Source organism: Dioscorea cayenensis, chromosome 5 (genome assembly GCF_009730915.1).
Source record: "Dioscorea cayenensis subsp. rotundata cultivar TDr96_F1 chromosome 5, TDr96_F1_v2_PseudoChromosome.rev07_lg8_w22 25.fasta, whole genome shotgun sequence".
Taxonomy (NCBI): domain Eukaryota; kingdom Viridiplantae; phylum Streptophyta; class Magnoliopsida; order Dioscoreales; family Dioscoreaceae; genus Dioscorea; species Dioscorea cayenensis.
Window position 1 is genome coordinate 1305995 of NC_052475.1, and position 15991 is coordinate 1321985.

Genomic DNA, 15991 nt, shown 5'->3' on the forward strand with positions numbered 1-15991 from the left:
AGGTATTTATCAAACACCTATGAGAGACACAGAGACTCCATCAAGAGCACTCTTGTCCAACTTGTTCGACAAAGGGGGGAAAAAGAAAATTTTGTCAAACTCCTGATGGTGTACCTCATGGGTACAGTCCTCTTCCCAAATACATCATGCTTGGTTCCGAACTGGATCGTTGATTATGTCGATGATCTACCCGCCATGGGACGATATGCATGGGCGCAGGCGACGCACAAGTGGCTGATGGAGGACATTCCACAAGTAGCCGCTCGAGTGCAAGATAGATGCGCCGGGAAGAAGACCAACACAAGATATATTAAGGGGTGCTCGGTCGCGCTTAACGTATGGTTTTACGAGCTGACCGGAACGGGAAAAGAAAGTCCGATTCGGCAAGATCCCAAGAATCTCGTGCTACGGTGAAAGTAGTTCTACGGGAAGCAAGCTGACCAGTAGAAACCAACTTGTCATCGCTCGAAGGAAAAGAGGTAATAAATCATGGACAATGTTTAACATAAGTCTTTAATGTTTAAACATTTTATGTAGCATTTAAATTTATTATTTACAGTTTAATATTTATTAATAAAGGTTTAAATATTTTGTTCTCCGTTTAAATACATTCTATAATGTTTAATATATAAAAACTATGTTTAAATTTAGTTGTTATAGTTTTCAATCGAATGATTTATTTGAAATTGTTTTGGTTTACATATGTTAGTTTCTGAAAGTGGTTACGGCGAGTCTTTGAAGAAGAAATATTTGTTGGGGCCAACCGAGCGGATGGATGCTATTGCTCCCGGAACCACTTGCTCGAAGGCGGGGATGAGAGGCGGCCTCTATCGTGCGCGCTCAACCACTTGCTCCGGAGAAGCCCTCCCCACCCCGCCGATTGCAGCAACCCCCTACCACGACAACGACAATTCCCCGATTGTGGCGACCCTCACGACCATGGCGGCCTCTCCGGCCAGTGGCGACCCCACCCAAGCGACATTAGGGCGAAGATGTCGACTGCAACTCTTATGCGAGCGTGCGGATATTGATGATCGAGTTTCCTCGGCTTGTCGCTCGTGTTGAGGCTCCGGAAGGGACGTTCACGATCGATCGCTGCCGTCCCTTCAAACAACTTAAGCACCCGGGACGAACGAGGCGCCGGAATTTGACGACGACGACATCATCGGGGTGGTCATTCCAAGACGGCCACATTCGAAGAGACTTGCGAAAAAGAGAACAATAGTATCTCTGTCTCCACCGCCGGCTGACGATGAAACAATAGCAAAACCATCGGCGGCTGATGCTGTTACTGAGTCTGTCGCCGTTGATGACATGGCCATGACGGTGGAGGACATCGTAGATGATGTGGCCGTTGCCGCGGTTGAGAAGATCGTTAACTCTCTTGTTAACGAAATCGCCGACCCGGTGGAACCGGCTGCCGAGATTGCAGCATCAAAGATGGACACAATCCACGAAGAACATGAACAAGCTAAGGGTTTGTCTCCGATGATGCTTTGCTGCGTGCCACGGTGAGAAGATCGTTGAATCATTGCGTGGCCGTGGCCGCGACCGATCGTATGCAGCGTCGAGCGGGGACACAATCCCACAACAACAAGAACCATGTAAGGATGTGTTCGCGGTTGATCATCGTCGCCGTCGTCCCCGCATCGAGCCGGACACAATCCCACAACAAGAACAACCACGTAAGGATGTGTTCGCGGTTGATGCTGCCGTCGCCGTCCCCCGCGATCGAAGGAAGATACACGGTGGTCTTTGAACACCGTCAAGGCTCAACGATAGTGCCCCATGAAGACCCGACCGAGCAACGCGAGAAATGATCAAGTCCAATCAACAATGGGACGCAACGGCTCGGCAAGTCTTCGTTCCGAAGAAGAAAAAATGGGTTGGTCAATCTCGTCTTAACAAATACGAGCAGGAGTTGATGAGGATCTTCCTTAACTGCCGTATGGACAGGTAAGTTTAAAGTTTTCATAATAGTGTTTAAATTTGGTTTCTAGTGTTTAACTGTCTGTTTATAGTGTTTAAATGTGTATATATTATCGTTTAAGTTTTCTACTTAATGTTTAATTATTTATAATATCATTTGAACGTTGATAATATCATTTAACTATTTAGAATATGGTCTAATTATATCTGTTATCGTTTAATCTCAGCACTGTCGTGTGGAAGAATGACGCCGTCAGCACCACACGGTCGAATTTATACACTCTGCTTTAGGGGAAGGAGATGGTCACAGATGATGTGATGGACGCTTTTGTATGCATAATATAAAAGTCGCTGAGCAAAGTGCCATATCCCTACAAGAAGCGCGCCTCCATCACAAGACCGTTGGCGCTGTTTATGTCAAAGCAGGACGACGCACATGATACAACTATGGCTATGATCGGAGATGCTGTGCGCAGCTTGCATGAAGTTCAAATTGTCATTCTCCCGATAATAATGAATGGACACTTCCATGTCGTCGTCCTTAACAATGACAAACAAAAATACATGCATTATTCTTCATGCGCGGGGTACGAAAAAGACGCGTCGGACATGGTAAGTTCCTTAATTATGACTGATTGATAGTGTTTGTTATTTAATTCGGTATTTTAATCTCAATTTGGATATCTCGACAGTGGAATCATTCGACACGGCTGTCGATATGGAGCTCGGCGAGTCAGCGACCGCAAAGTACCCACTCCTTTACGACATGGAAACCCCACGGCAAAAACAAGGAAGCGTCGATTGTGCCGTCTATGTCATGCGGTTTATCGAGCAATTACTTTGGGGTGAGAAGCTACGACTACCGCAGACAAACGTTCCTTACCTGAGATTAAAGTATGTTACCCGCATACTTAAGGAGGGGAGGGCAGCCGGCGTCCATGAGAAGGGGGGGTCGTCCGAAGTGGGTTAAATTTTGTTTTCGCAGAACATGACTTGTTTATGTCAACGTCAATTTTGTTTTCGAATGTAAACCAGGAAAAATTCAATTCATTGTTTTCATTTTTTCGAAGAACATGACTTGTATATGTCAATGTAAATTTTGTTTGTTTTCAATTGTAAAGCAGGTTAAATTCCATTCAGTTTCATTTCATTGTTTAATTTACAGTGTGATTGTTTACATTTCAGTTTAATTATTTAACATTACCATCTATCATTTAAATATCAGTTTAAAACTTTTAAAATTACAAGTTCTCCGTTTAACATAACACTGTCTCTGTTTAAATAACTGATAATACTGTAAAGAATAAAAGTTAATATATGAAAAAAATTGGCAGATCAATTCGATTGTTTCTCTTTAGAAGTCGACTTTATTTACAATGCCTAGTCGGCGACAGCTTTCATTACAAGATCTACGATTGTGACCGGATCCATGGCATCGTGCCGCAATGTAACTCATGGACATCAAACTCTCGCGACTCGATCCTCTTTTCGCTCTAGGACGCCCAGTCGTCTTCTCGTCACAGGCGGTCGCAAACGAAGCTCACGATTTCCGTTTGAAGGCCTGTCATCGTCGAGTATGGGAAATATAGCTTCCTTATACGCCAGTTTATAATTGTCGACGGTGAAGTAGCCACTAATAAATCGATGAACGTTGGTGTCTGTCTGCATGATTGCAGCGCAAGCATGTTTACAAGGGATACCATAAACTTGCCACCTTCGACATGAACAAGTTCTGATGGCAAGATCTACAGAGTTGCTGCACTGGTCGATCACTTCGTAACGATCATCGACACAACGACCAACACGAAGATTTCGGCTATCCTCAACAATTATCTCTACCTTCGAATGTATGCCTGGGCATAAGTAGGTCTCCCATTTGTTCGCTTGCTCACGCCGGTTACATAACATGCGCATCAACTTGAACCTGACAAATAACGTTAAACAAAGATAGTAATGGTTAAATAATTCGTAAACATTTTAAACATTATTGTAAAAGGTTAAATGATAAGATCAATATCTAATGTCGGAGAAGTATAATTAAACAAAGATGGCAAATTTTTAAAGGGTAACACTAAATGTTAAGTGTAAATCAAAATTCGCAGACCTTATGGAGTCGACCATTTTCGTCACCGGTAAATGACGAGCTTCTTTGATCCAAGCATTGAACGACTCCGCGACATTTGAATACATCTCACCCCAACGATCACCTCTGAACAGATAATTCGACCAATGTGCCATATCCGATTTATTAATCAACCAGTGATGAGCTTCGGGTGATGTGGCCTGCAGTTCATTCATGGTATCATCGAATTCTTTAGCCGTGGATGCCCACGCAATGCGGAAGCATATCGACCCGAGACTCTCCCTCAATGCCTTCCCAAGTCCGACATTGGCTTTCATAAAATTGGCCTCCAAATGTCGAAGACGAGTATGCATGTGGCGAAGAAGGGAAGACTCTCGCAATTGCGCTTTATAAGGCCCTTCGACTGTTCGACACGAAGGTAATTATCTCATGATAATCTCCTTCCTCGTATAAAAGCATCGCCTAACTTAGATATGAACCAAGTCCAATTGGCATCGGGTCTCGTTGTCGACTATACCGAAGGCGACGTGGAAAAAAACCATTGTTTCCATCTTTCCCCTGGCACCCAGATGAGTGTACTCCCGATATTTTCCAAGGAGGTGGGTACCATCGAGAAACAAAGCAGCTGCCCCGCAAGCCCTCTTGAATCCCACAATACACGCTACCGAAAGAAAAGAATGCACGCTTTAAAACGATCACCGCCTCTTTCCACGATCGCAACGCTGCCGGGATTTGTCTCGACCCACTTTATCCACATACCAAAGCAAAGCGATCGTAGTTGGAGATGTCACCGCTGCCGAGGACCACCCGGGCATGCTCTTTTTCCCAACCAAGCTCGCTTGTATGGTATGTGGACACCATGTTCCCGCAACATGTCCTTCCCGAATGTCGATGGCCTTGCATAAGGGCCGGTCCTCGAGCTTCGAATCACTCGTGCGCTTACCCATTTTTTGGACGCTTTCGGATGTGACGCCGAACCTATGCCACCACCGCAAGTGTGTGACGGGTTGATTGTCTTGATTCTGAAATTATTTTTATTATACTCTTTTGAAGCATGAAGGCGCCAACGACAACCATCGACAGCGCATTCCACAGTCACCCGATGTTTTTCGTTCTTTATGAATTTGAAGTCAAAATTCCGTTTGATTGCATGATTTTGAAGTACGTCCCTGAAATGTTCAACACCGTCAAAACGTTGTCCAATATCCAACGACAGCACTTCAGAATGATCTGACGAGGAAGGAAGACATCCTACACCGTCAGGGTCACCATGTGATTGAACGGGAGCACTCGCAGAATCTGAATTCCTGCCAACACTTCAGAAAAATGAAAAGATCAATATGTTAAGCGGAGAATATAATATTTAAGTGATAATGCCAATATTTAAACGTTAAATTAAATACTTAAACCGTTACCAATTAACGTAAACGAATAGTACAATATGTTACGCAGTAACTGACATATTTAAACAATAATGAACCCATACATCTGGATCAAATAAAAGAGAAGGAACTTACAACGAGTAAAACTCGTTTTCATTAGGATTCCGCAATGGCATATTGTCTGTCTCAACAACAAGATCAACTACACTGCATTTTAAGATGGAGTGCACGTGATACATTCGCTGGAAGTCAACATCGTTTTCTATTGGACAAACCGTTTTATATCCATCTGGTGTGATAAACTTCACCCTGACAAGGGAAACTTCGAGACCCCATCGCTCACATATCTCAGCTAACACCAACTCCCAAGAAGTCTGAGCCGTGAACATTAGCACTCTTCCCTCCTCGTTGAATCTAGCAATACCGCAAAAATTCTCCATAATATATCGGCCGAAAACCAAATCGTACAAACCAAATGAAATGAAGAACAAAAAAGAAGATGAAGAAGAAGAAAAAGAAGATGTAAACAACAAACAGCAGTTAGATAGGCAAACAGAAAAGTGCACAGTTGTATGCATAGAGGATAGACTAGACGTGATGTGATTGGGCGGTATTTTTCCCTCCATCCCAAGGGCAAAAAGGGAAATATATGTCAATGTCGCGAGGAAGACATATTGTCATCGCTCGAATGAAAGTTCTCACCTCAACATGAGTCTCTGTTTAAACGTTTAAGTATCATTTTCTCCCTTTAACTTCATTTTTCTCTGTTTAAATTTCATTTTCTCAATGTAACATTTTCTTATTGTATTATATCAACTTAATTACAATGTAATTTACCTAAAAAACAAATCTCTGAAAGAAATAGAATTTTCACTTAAGACAATAATACAATACAACATTCATTTTCTTATTCAATATCAACTTACTTAAAATACAAATCTCTGATAACATTCATTCCCTATAACTTTATTTTGCCCTGTTTAAATTTCATTTTCTCAGTTTAACATTTTCTTATGAAGTATCAACGTAATTACAATGAAATGTACTTAAAATACAAATCTCTGATAAAAAATACATTTAATACATTTTATTATTAAATATCGGCGTATTTACAAATGACCTTCACTTAAAATACAAATCTCTGATAAAAATACAATGTAAGACAATACAAAAATTCTCTGTTTAAGCTTCAAACTTCCCGTTTAACGCAAGACGTAACCATCACGGATAGTCATTGACACCTTTGAATAGGGTGTACACAACACTCGCTCCAGTCAGACCACATTTTTTTATAGATCAAGTTCTTTTTAAAGGATATGTGATGAACCTTCTTCTGGTAATCATCCGCAATCAACTTGTAAGTGAAACTTTCTTTTCTTGACCCAAGGCGAAACGCACTTCCGTCATTGCTTACCCGTAGAGTAGAGCAAGAAGGCGCGCATTTCGACTTGGGCAAGAAAAAAATAGTTTTCTCCTACATGCTGTTTAGGGATGACAAGAGGAAAACAATCATCACACATCCTGTAAAAAGTCTATAATCTAAAAAATGTGGTTTGAATGGTGCGAATGTCGTGAACACCAGATGTTCGACTCGACAGGATGACCATCACACAAGAAGAAGAGGAAGAGGAAGAGGAGTGGTTGCGCTAGTAGAGTATGTTCAACGAAATGGTTCTTCCTTCACATTTATACTGCGAAATCCAAACAGTCTGTTGCCGCTTCGGCTTCCGATTTTAATGTGCGACGGCAGTGGAAACGCTTGGGTAACCGAGCGTGCATTAATTACGCTTGGAGACCGCTGCCACCATCGCGTTATATACTTTAAGCGGATAAAAATACAATTTAAACGATAAAAGAAGAAATTTAAACATAAAAGACAATATTTAAACGATAACAGATATATTTAAATCTAAAGTTCAATATTTAAACAATAATGAGAAGTATATACACAATGCCTACTCTAGATCAGATTCCGTCACGATCCGCGATCGTGACCGAAGCGTGTAATGTCTACAACACAACTTGTGGGACCCGGAAGGTTGGCAATGGCTAAAACGCAACTCACCGTCCTCGGGACGCTCACGACTCGATCCTCTTAGTATCTAAAGAATAGCACAAAAAAACTCTCCATAATTTAATCGAAGAGCTAAAATCGAGTACACCAAATGAGAAGAAGAAAAAGAAGAACAAGAATAAGAACAAGAACAAGAAGAACAAGATATGAGCCTTCTAAACTTTGTTTGAGAAAAAGCAAGCATGAGGCATTGGAAAACTATGTATAAAGTTCGGACATGATATGATTGGGCGCCATTTTTCCCTCCTTTTGCAAGGGCAAAAAAGGAATTTCATATCATGGACCAACTTCAACTTACCGGCGTGGGGTTAAAGGGAATGTAAAATATAACGGAGGGTTGTCCGGGGTGTGCAAAAGTTGGAGGGGGTTTTTGGGCAGTTTTGAAAATGACGAGGGGTGAACAGTAATTTTCTCTTTTTTTATTATAAATTATCTATTTTATATGTGGAGTTTTTCATTTGTACCCAGATAATTATATCAGGCTCAGCTCTGTAGATTGCAATCAGATCATGTGTGTGGTTATTTATTAAATATTACTTTAATTAATTCTAATTTTTATTAATATTTTTTATCAAATTATATGCCTAGTGACCATATATATATTATGTTTTTTTTTCTAATAAAAAAATTATTTTTTAATAACTTCTAATTTTTAATTTACACTTTTAATTTTTATTTAAGAGTAATAATTATTTATGGTTGTAATTGAAAAATCTTAAGTTCCAGAAGAGTAATCAAACCACTTTAAATAATTCACCTCTGTAATTGCTTGCACTTTGCTTTTTAATTTTTTTAATTTTTTTAATGTATGTGTTTTTCATTTTTTTAATATTTTTATTAGTTATCTATTTAGAAAATACAAATATTTTATAAATTATAACTAATAAAATATTTAAAAGGATCATATAAAAAATTAAAAATATAATCTACAAACAATGCATATACTATATATATTTATATATACACACACCTTTAAAAAAAGTGAGAGCAAGCGAGAGGGATAGATGGAGAGAAGGGATCAGGAGGACGACGAGGAGCGGCGCCACCTCAGTGGCGGGGGAATCGTCCATCCGGCGTGGCCGACGGTGGATGGCCCGCTCGGCCTCTCTCCAGAGGAATCGGTGGCCTATGCTCGCAGATTCTTTCGCTGGGGTTTCGCTTTGCTCCCCTGGCTTTGGGCAGTCAACTGCCTCTACTTCTGGCCCGTCCTTCGTGTACGCCCCTCCGATCTCCCAGCTTCCTCCCCCCTCGCCCTCCTTCGCCCCTGTAAGATCTCCTTCTTCAGCTCTTTGATTCCAATTCTGTTTTAGGGTTTGGAGTTTCTAAAAGTTGTGATCAATTGGAGGAGAATCTGCTGCTAAAGCAGTTGTTTTTCGATGAATTTTGCTTCGTTGTGTAATTCTACATTGCATTTGATATATAATCATATTATTGAGTGTTGAAACATTTGGGAATTTGATGCGACTTTCCAATGTGAAATAAAAATTGAAACTTTAAGGTTTTTCAGAGGAGATACTGAAGAACAAAAAGGTTGATTTTTTATTTATAAATTAAATAAATCTATGAACACAAAGGTTGTGAATGGCTTGATTAATTGCTATATATATATATATATTTCTATGAAGCTTTGTTGCATTTCCTGATTAGGGTTTCAACAAGATACTTATGTACATTGGTCACACTGATAGAATTGCAGTAGCATTATGAGCAATAGAAAAACTCAGATAAATTACACTGTTAAATTTATATATTGCTGACATTCTATTGAAATAAAATGGCTGACAATTCTATCATTTGATGAATTCTCTTTATATTACTTGTTAAGTTGGTTGTTATTTTTTCTTCTGTTTTTTTTTGGGGGGGGACTTGGACATGTAAAAAAGCTCACACAAGGAAATAAATCTCTCATATTATGCTCTTTGGCTTTTGCTTTGCAGATGTCCTGCGATCGGCTATCGGTTTCACTATATTCACTGTGTTTCTATCGATTTGGGCCTTGATTTTCATGATTGGAGGCAAATCTCTGTTCGGATCGGTATGGGATGATATTGTTATGTATAATGTTGCTGATAAGTTAGGGCTCACCGGATGGTACTAATATTGCTCGTATTTCTTGTTAACTTTTTGGTATGAGGCATGAATGATGTTGTTCATCGAGTTTCCGACTTCTTGTAGTCTAAAAATGTTGTGGCTTTTATGTACTTAGATTGAGAAATTGTAAGGAATGCTTTTTGGCTATGAATTCCTGCCTAATGTGCATAAATTTACATGATTGTTGAACAAATTGCCACCCATTTGGTTGTGTGAACATCATGTATTCGCATTCATGATTTGTTTTATGTTATATATTAAAAAGGGTTAAAAAAAAAAAAGAATATTTAGTAGTTCAACAGGCTGAATGGATTTCAAGCTCTCACAGACTATTTTAACTGCAGGAATGAACAACATTATATAGGACATATATAATGTTTATTTCTCACTGCATAGCTTTAGGTTATAAAACACAGCAACAGAGCTGTAAACTCTAAGCCCAGCATACATATATTTGTCAAAACAACAAAGTCAGACTAATTGCAGGCACGCATACGACTATTGACAAAAACAAAAACAAGCCGGTTTATTTCCACGCTGAAGCCACAACCAGAATCTTGTCCTCCCAACCGAAGTAGAGAGCGCCGCCTTCTTCCTTGACTTTGTATCTGTCACAGTAGGGCTTCAGCAGCGTTCTGATTGCTCCATTCACATAAGTGCTAAGCGGGCACGAAACAAAGCCGGCCATCATCATTCTCGCTCTCCATTTCCCGGCAGCTTCATACCTTTTACACATTGAAACAATGTATGATTAGTGTTGCTTGTATATAGCATTGGAATTTCAGATCTGTAGTTGTGGAGTAGTAATAATATTTACCTTTCTATGCGATCGGCCCCTTCACATGCCACAATGTTAACTATGTCCCGTGCGAGGCATTGCCTCTCCACATTCATCCTGTCCGGGCTTGACCTAGGCAAAGTTGCATCAAGTGACTCAAAAACAGCGGCGTAGTAATTGTAAACTTCCACGAACCTGTGAGGATCGATTATCAGAAATTTAATAAAAAAATTGAAAACAGACGTTTTGATTAAACGTTTCATTCAGTCAAGAAGAAGAGTTTACCTTGGAAAGAATGGTGCTGTGTTGGTATTAACATCCTGTTCAACAACTGTCACAAGTTTTGGATTAAGGCCCTTCACCATACGAAGAAGTCGATCCCGCTGGTTGACTGTCGATACACTCTCATCAGGCATGTGGTGCAGCTGAAAAGCAAAATTGACGACAAGTGCCTCCCCAGGCCGGCAGTCAAGCATTGAAGGTGTCACGTCCCCAGTTTTAGCAGCTATTGCTCGAAACTCGAACTGAACACCATGCTCTTTAGCAAGTTCTTCAAGGCGCTTTCCTATAACTTTTAAACCCCCGACCGCCCGTTGCACCGATTCTGGATCATCCACCCCGGTTATCCTCAACCGTGGTGCCTTGCTTCGGGGATTTGAAAGGGCTTGTATTAGAGTAATATATTGGCTTCCTTGGTTAATATCAAAATCTATAATATGTACTCGCTCTTCGTCTTTGAAAGCCTCGGCTATAGCACCATTGGCTGCCATAAAACCAAACTTGAAGCATGGGCACACCTCAAAAAGTATCTGCATTGCGGAAAGCCGGTCTGAAGTTGGGGGCTCCTTACACTTTAAAGCCCTGTAGAGACCTTGTCCCGATGACGCCATTCTAGCTGCGAGGCCTTCCACCATGTAGGCGGCAAGCCTTTGTGGAGGGTCTCCTTGGATTGAGACCATCTGCCGGAGTTCTGTTATCATGCTTGATGCTTCCTCCATGTGACCTTCTGATATTGCGGCAGCACAGTCAAAAAGCAATTGTTTGGGAGTCCTTGCTTCTCTACTGCTATCAGTACTGCTGAGGTTCGAGTCCGACGATGATTCCTTCGGTGAGTTGGGACTTATAGCATTCTTTATCGGCTCGGACCAATCATCATCAATGCTCATTTCTTGATCAATTGCTACCAACTCATCATCATTATCAGCTAGTAATGCTCTCTCTAATTCTTGAAGCTTTAACCTGATTACATCTTCATCGAAATCTAGGTCATTCTCCACTGTTTGACTATCTGAAACAGACTGAGTGCTTTGATGAGAAATGTTGGAAGTTAGCGGTGAATCTTGTTGACGGACAGCAGAAAAACAAGCACTATATGGATTTTCAGAAACAATAGGAGACTGGGAAGCAGCCAGAAGCTGATACTGAGCTGGAGTCACTTGTGAACGGATCATGGTTCCCGGAACACCAGAGTTGGATCCATGGAATAAATTATGTTGCGCAGGACTTAGCGATGAGTTGAAATATTGATGACTGTAGATCTCTGGATGAGAAGTATCTAATCCATAGTGATTGAACATCCGCTTATCTGAGTTTAGCATTTGAGAGTTCAAACCCGAGTTGTCTCCACTGCTTCTGCGTGCGTAAATGTTGGCATTCCCGTAAGTTGTAGAAGAGGAATCTGCTGACCTTATCACAGACATAATATCCTTAACCGACATACTATTCAAAAATAACTATGGTAATATCAAGTTCAGTGTCTGAATGAAGGCAACTTTCGCCAAGCATCAACATGTCATAATGGCGTGAAACATCGACTACCACAAAAGCAGGACACTTCGATTCTCAACGATAAACCCTGCAGGTGGAAGAAATTGCTATAAATACTATAAAAGACTAAAGTTTGAATGAATCAAATAAAAGGAGGAGAAATTTCAGAATAAAGTCATGAACTCATATGCAAGACAGACTCATACTTATTGCTAGTTCTTATAAAGCAACATCATAATTAAAATTTTTTAAAAGAAACATACAGAGGCCTTGCAAGTAAAGAACTCAGCATCATCATGACTGATTTGGACCATGATATATTTACAGAAATTTCACTCAACTTACAGCTTGCATAATGACAATCTCTAAGAAAAACTTTTAACTGCTGTCAACACAAAGTACGAGAAAAGTAAATGAAAAATACCAAATAAAAATGAAGAGCTGTGACTTATGAATGACCATGATTGTGAAATTTAGTTGCAAATTGTGATAATCTATAACCATACTGAATGAATTCTAAAACAATGTTCAATCCAATTAATACATGCAAAATGGGAGCTTTTTCTCCATTCAAGCATATATGCTTCTTCACCTTTTCAAAGAAACTGAATTTTAGCACAATCACTAACCTAGAAATAACACAAAAGAAGAAATCATAATCTGTAAAAAAAATCCCATATAAACACCATAGAATCCCTAGATGGAGAACTTTGAAGAAAAAAATAAACCATCTGTTTAGGTTTTGTAATCCACACCCTGATTCAAAACCAGTTCATCCATATACCAAGAAAAAACCCAAATTCATTCATTCAATTCAGATGAAATCAAAAGAGAAAGAAATCATCACCGTACCGCAAAAGATAGAACAGGACAGAGCTGAAGCCTATGCAGAAATCAAGATCTCACTCACCAAATGTTCAATTCATGATAATTCAACCCCAAAGTTGAGATCTTTATCACATATCAATGGGAATTTGACCTTAAAATGCTCAAAAAGACAGATTTTTTTTTCTTTCTTTCTGAGAAACTTATCTGCAAGGTTTGGTAGGTAGCCAAATGAAGGAAGGAGCCTGGAAACTGAAACGAAGACTTTTAGGGCATCAAATCGCCCAAAAAGAGGAACAAACCAAAATCCAGCCAAGCAAACCGATGAAAACCAAATCCTTTCCCAATATTCACACAAACACAATCAAAATCAAAAGTCAGAGACTTGCAGAACTAAAAACTCATAGAACAAAAAACAATTAATCAAAAAAAAAAATCCCAAACAAATTGATCAAGAACTAGAAACATACAAAATCAAAGCTGAAACCTGTTCAGATGATTCTTCTTTCAGCTCTAAAAGTCTAAAACCCTTTCTTCTCTTCTCTCACTGTTTCTCTTCTCAGTGCTCTCCTTTGAAGACTTTTTTTTTTAGTTGCTGGTTCCCTTTGTCTCATCTCATGCCTTCATTATTATTATTATTATTATTATTATTATTATTATTATTATTTTCCACCCATAGATTTCCTTTTTATGTTTGTTGGATTCTCTTTGTGATTCTTCCACAACCCCACTCATTTCTCTATAAATATTATTAAAATTATATGTATATAGGGGAAAAATTGGAATAACAACTCAAAATATATTTTTAAAAAACAATTATACCACGAGTGTAATAATTGGATGGTAGTGATCTATTCACATTATAAAAAATAAATAAATAAAAATAAAATAAACCGATTATAAATCTCAAAATAAAAACATGTTGCACATATACAAAAAAAAAAGTTTGAATATAAAATCAGGTGGAGAAGTAAGACAGGTTTCCAGGAAATATTGAAAAGATTATCTATCTATATTATCTTTGTCACTCAAAAAGTATTAATGATTTTTAATGGAATTGTCGGAAAAAACAGTATAAAAAAATTATATTTGTAATTAAAAAATATTTTCTAATAACATGATTCTCTTAATTTAGTTATTTATTATTATTTACATAATTAATTTTTTTTAAATTTTTTTTACTGATTTATTTGCATCGTGTGAGTCTTATACAAAATGTAAGATAGGTGTGGCATGTACTTTATTTGGTTTGCTATTGTTGACTGTTGTTGATTAAAATGTAAGAAATAGACTTGCAATTCTTAATCTTAATCCAATTCATGAAAGTGAAAGATTTAGTGGTGGGGGATGGCCCTGTGATAGTAGACTAATTAGATAAGGTTGTACACTTGCACTTATCTTTTACTTATTTATTAATTCATTAATTAAATTGTAACTTGTTTGTTAAAGTTATCTTTTTAATTATTTTAAGCAGCAAAAGAGTAGTTGGTGAGGATGGATTAAATTCATTAACTATATAATTCATAGTGTTTGTTTGTTTGTTTGTTTGTTTATTTTTTAAATAAATAAATAAGCCACTTGTGGAAAGTTTACTTTAATGATATTTACACATATATTTTAATTTGCTAAATAAATGAAATAATTAATTTTTATTTATTTTAGGAAAGTTGAGAAAAATAATAAGTCAGAGGTCTCACACTTGGAATTCTAGAAAACATTATCTTTTCTCATGCATTTCGGTGAAGGCTCAAAATTGAATTAGCAACTTGGTCAACAAGTTTGACTCTTTGCTATTTTGCCTTTTTTTAATTTTATTTATTATTTTCTCAATAAGGGGAAAAAATTACACTCATGTAATATGCTAGCATTTGATACATTATTTCTCTATAAGTTATTATTAAAACATTTTATAAAATAAACGGAAAAAATCACATAATAATTTTCATTTTAATAGGTCTAAACTAAAAGATATGTCTGATCATGAGAGAAATGTATAATTTACATAGTTTTGAATATCACGGTGTAGAATAATTGAAGATATTTTTTTAAAAAATAAATAAATCATATTCAATTAATGAAAAAAATATAGGAAAAATATATCACCAATAAGAGTTACAAAATACATTCAGAGAAGGACATATACTAAAACTACCCTAGTAATGGAAAAATACAAACAGAGAAAAAAAGATGCGCGTGAAAATTTAAAGACAGAAACAAAAGGATATTCAAAGGCCATTATATAATATTGAGAGGAGAATTGCTTGAGAGGCACTCATATAAGCTAGTGGGTTCATAACTTCTCAGGATCATTTGCTCGTTTGTATAAGACTCTAAGAACTCTAAGGTTCTATTGATATTTTGGATGAAAACTTCTAGTTTAGCATTTTTCATCTCGGGGACGGTAAATATCCACAGAGTGATAGTATGATTATTTTACAAGTAATCATGAAAATGGTAATTTCTTTTGGAAAAAGAGTTCATTTCGCTCTAGTCAAATATTTCAGAGGGAAGTTTAAATATCCCTTTTTATAAAGAGCCTTTGGTATTAAGAAAAATTCAAAGAATGTATGTTAAGGATGAAAAAGTTTAAGGACTTTTTCATACTTCCATGTTACTCGACCACAAAAGTAGAACATAAGCGCTAAAAGCCCGGGGTACTCCGTGAGTAAGCAGAACCGTCAATCATTTTCCTAAAAATCATACTAACATACTTGAATTGGTTTTCATGATTTCAAATTCAAACCCCAGTTAAAAGCATACAAGTTAAAAACATTTGGTTTTAATAAACAATTCATAGGTGAATTCAAACCCCAGTTCACACAAGTAAGAACACATATACCGTAGAATTCAGTTTATCTCATGTGCTTATCTCTGACACATGATTTCTAATATTAAAAAAAAAAAAATTCATTAATGGTTTTAATATTTCTCTAGGTTTATTATGGTGTATTTGCAACTCATGTTTCACAACTTCTATTTGTGAAGTGCTTGGTATGTATGCCAAAAGTGAAGGAGAAGACTTACTATAAACAATTTCGCATGGTGTCTTTATTGTTGAAGGG

At 37.8% G+C, this 15991-nt stretch overlaps 2 protein-coding genes across 4 annotated transcripts; one reads left to right on the plus strand and one right to left on the minus strand.

The window, feature by feature from the left end:
- Nucleotides 1–8448: 8448 nt before the first annotated feature.
- LOC120261001 (probable gamma-secretase subunit PEN-2) lies at nt 8449–9752 on the plus strand. Its single transcript, XM_039268653.1, has 2 exons — nt 8449–8734; nt 9406–9752. The coding sequence occupies exons 1-2, from the start codon at nt 8473–8475 to the stop codon at nt 9564–9566; spliced, it is 423 nt and encodes a 140-aa protein (XP_039124587.1). The 5' UTR covers nt 8449–8472; the 3' UTR covers nt 9567–9752.
- Nucleotides 9753–9845: 93 nt separating this feature from the next.
- On the minus strand, nt 9846–13550 carry LOC120261000 (scarecrow-like protein 1). 3 transcript variants are annotated; one of them, XM_039268648.1, is made up of 4 exons: nt 13400–13550; nt 10623–12192; nt 10377–10532; nt 9846–10284 (listed from the first exon to the last, which is right to left on the minus strand). In XM_039268648.1, exons 2-4 carry the CDS (start codon nt 12053–12055, stop codon nt 10086–10088), a joined length of 1788 nt encoding a protein of 595 aa, XP_039124582.1. In that variant the 5' UTR covers nt 12056–12192; nt 13400–13550; the 3' UTR covers nt 9846–10085. The 3 variants fall into 3 exon arrangements, with proteins under 3 accessions (XP_039124582.1, XP_039124583.1, XP_039124584.1); XM_039268649.1 differs by having other exon boundaries at nt 13417–13542; XM_039268650.1 differs by lacking the exon at nt 13400–13550 and adding an exon at nt 12957–13267.
- Between the last annotated feature and the right edge of the window lie 2441 nt (nt 13551–15991).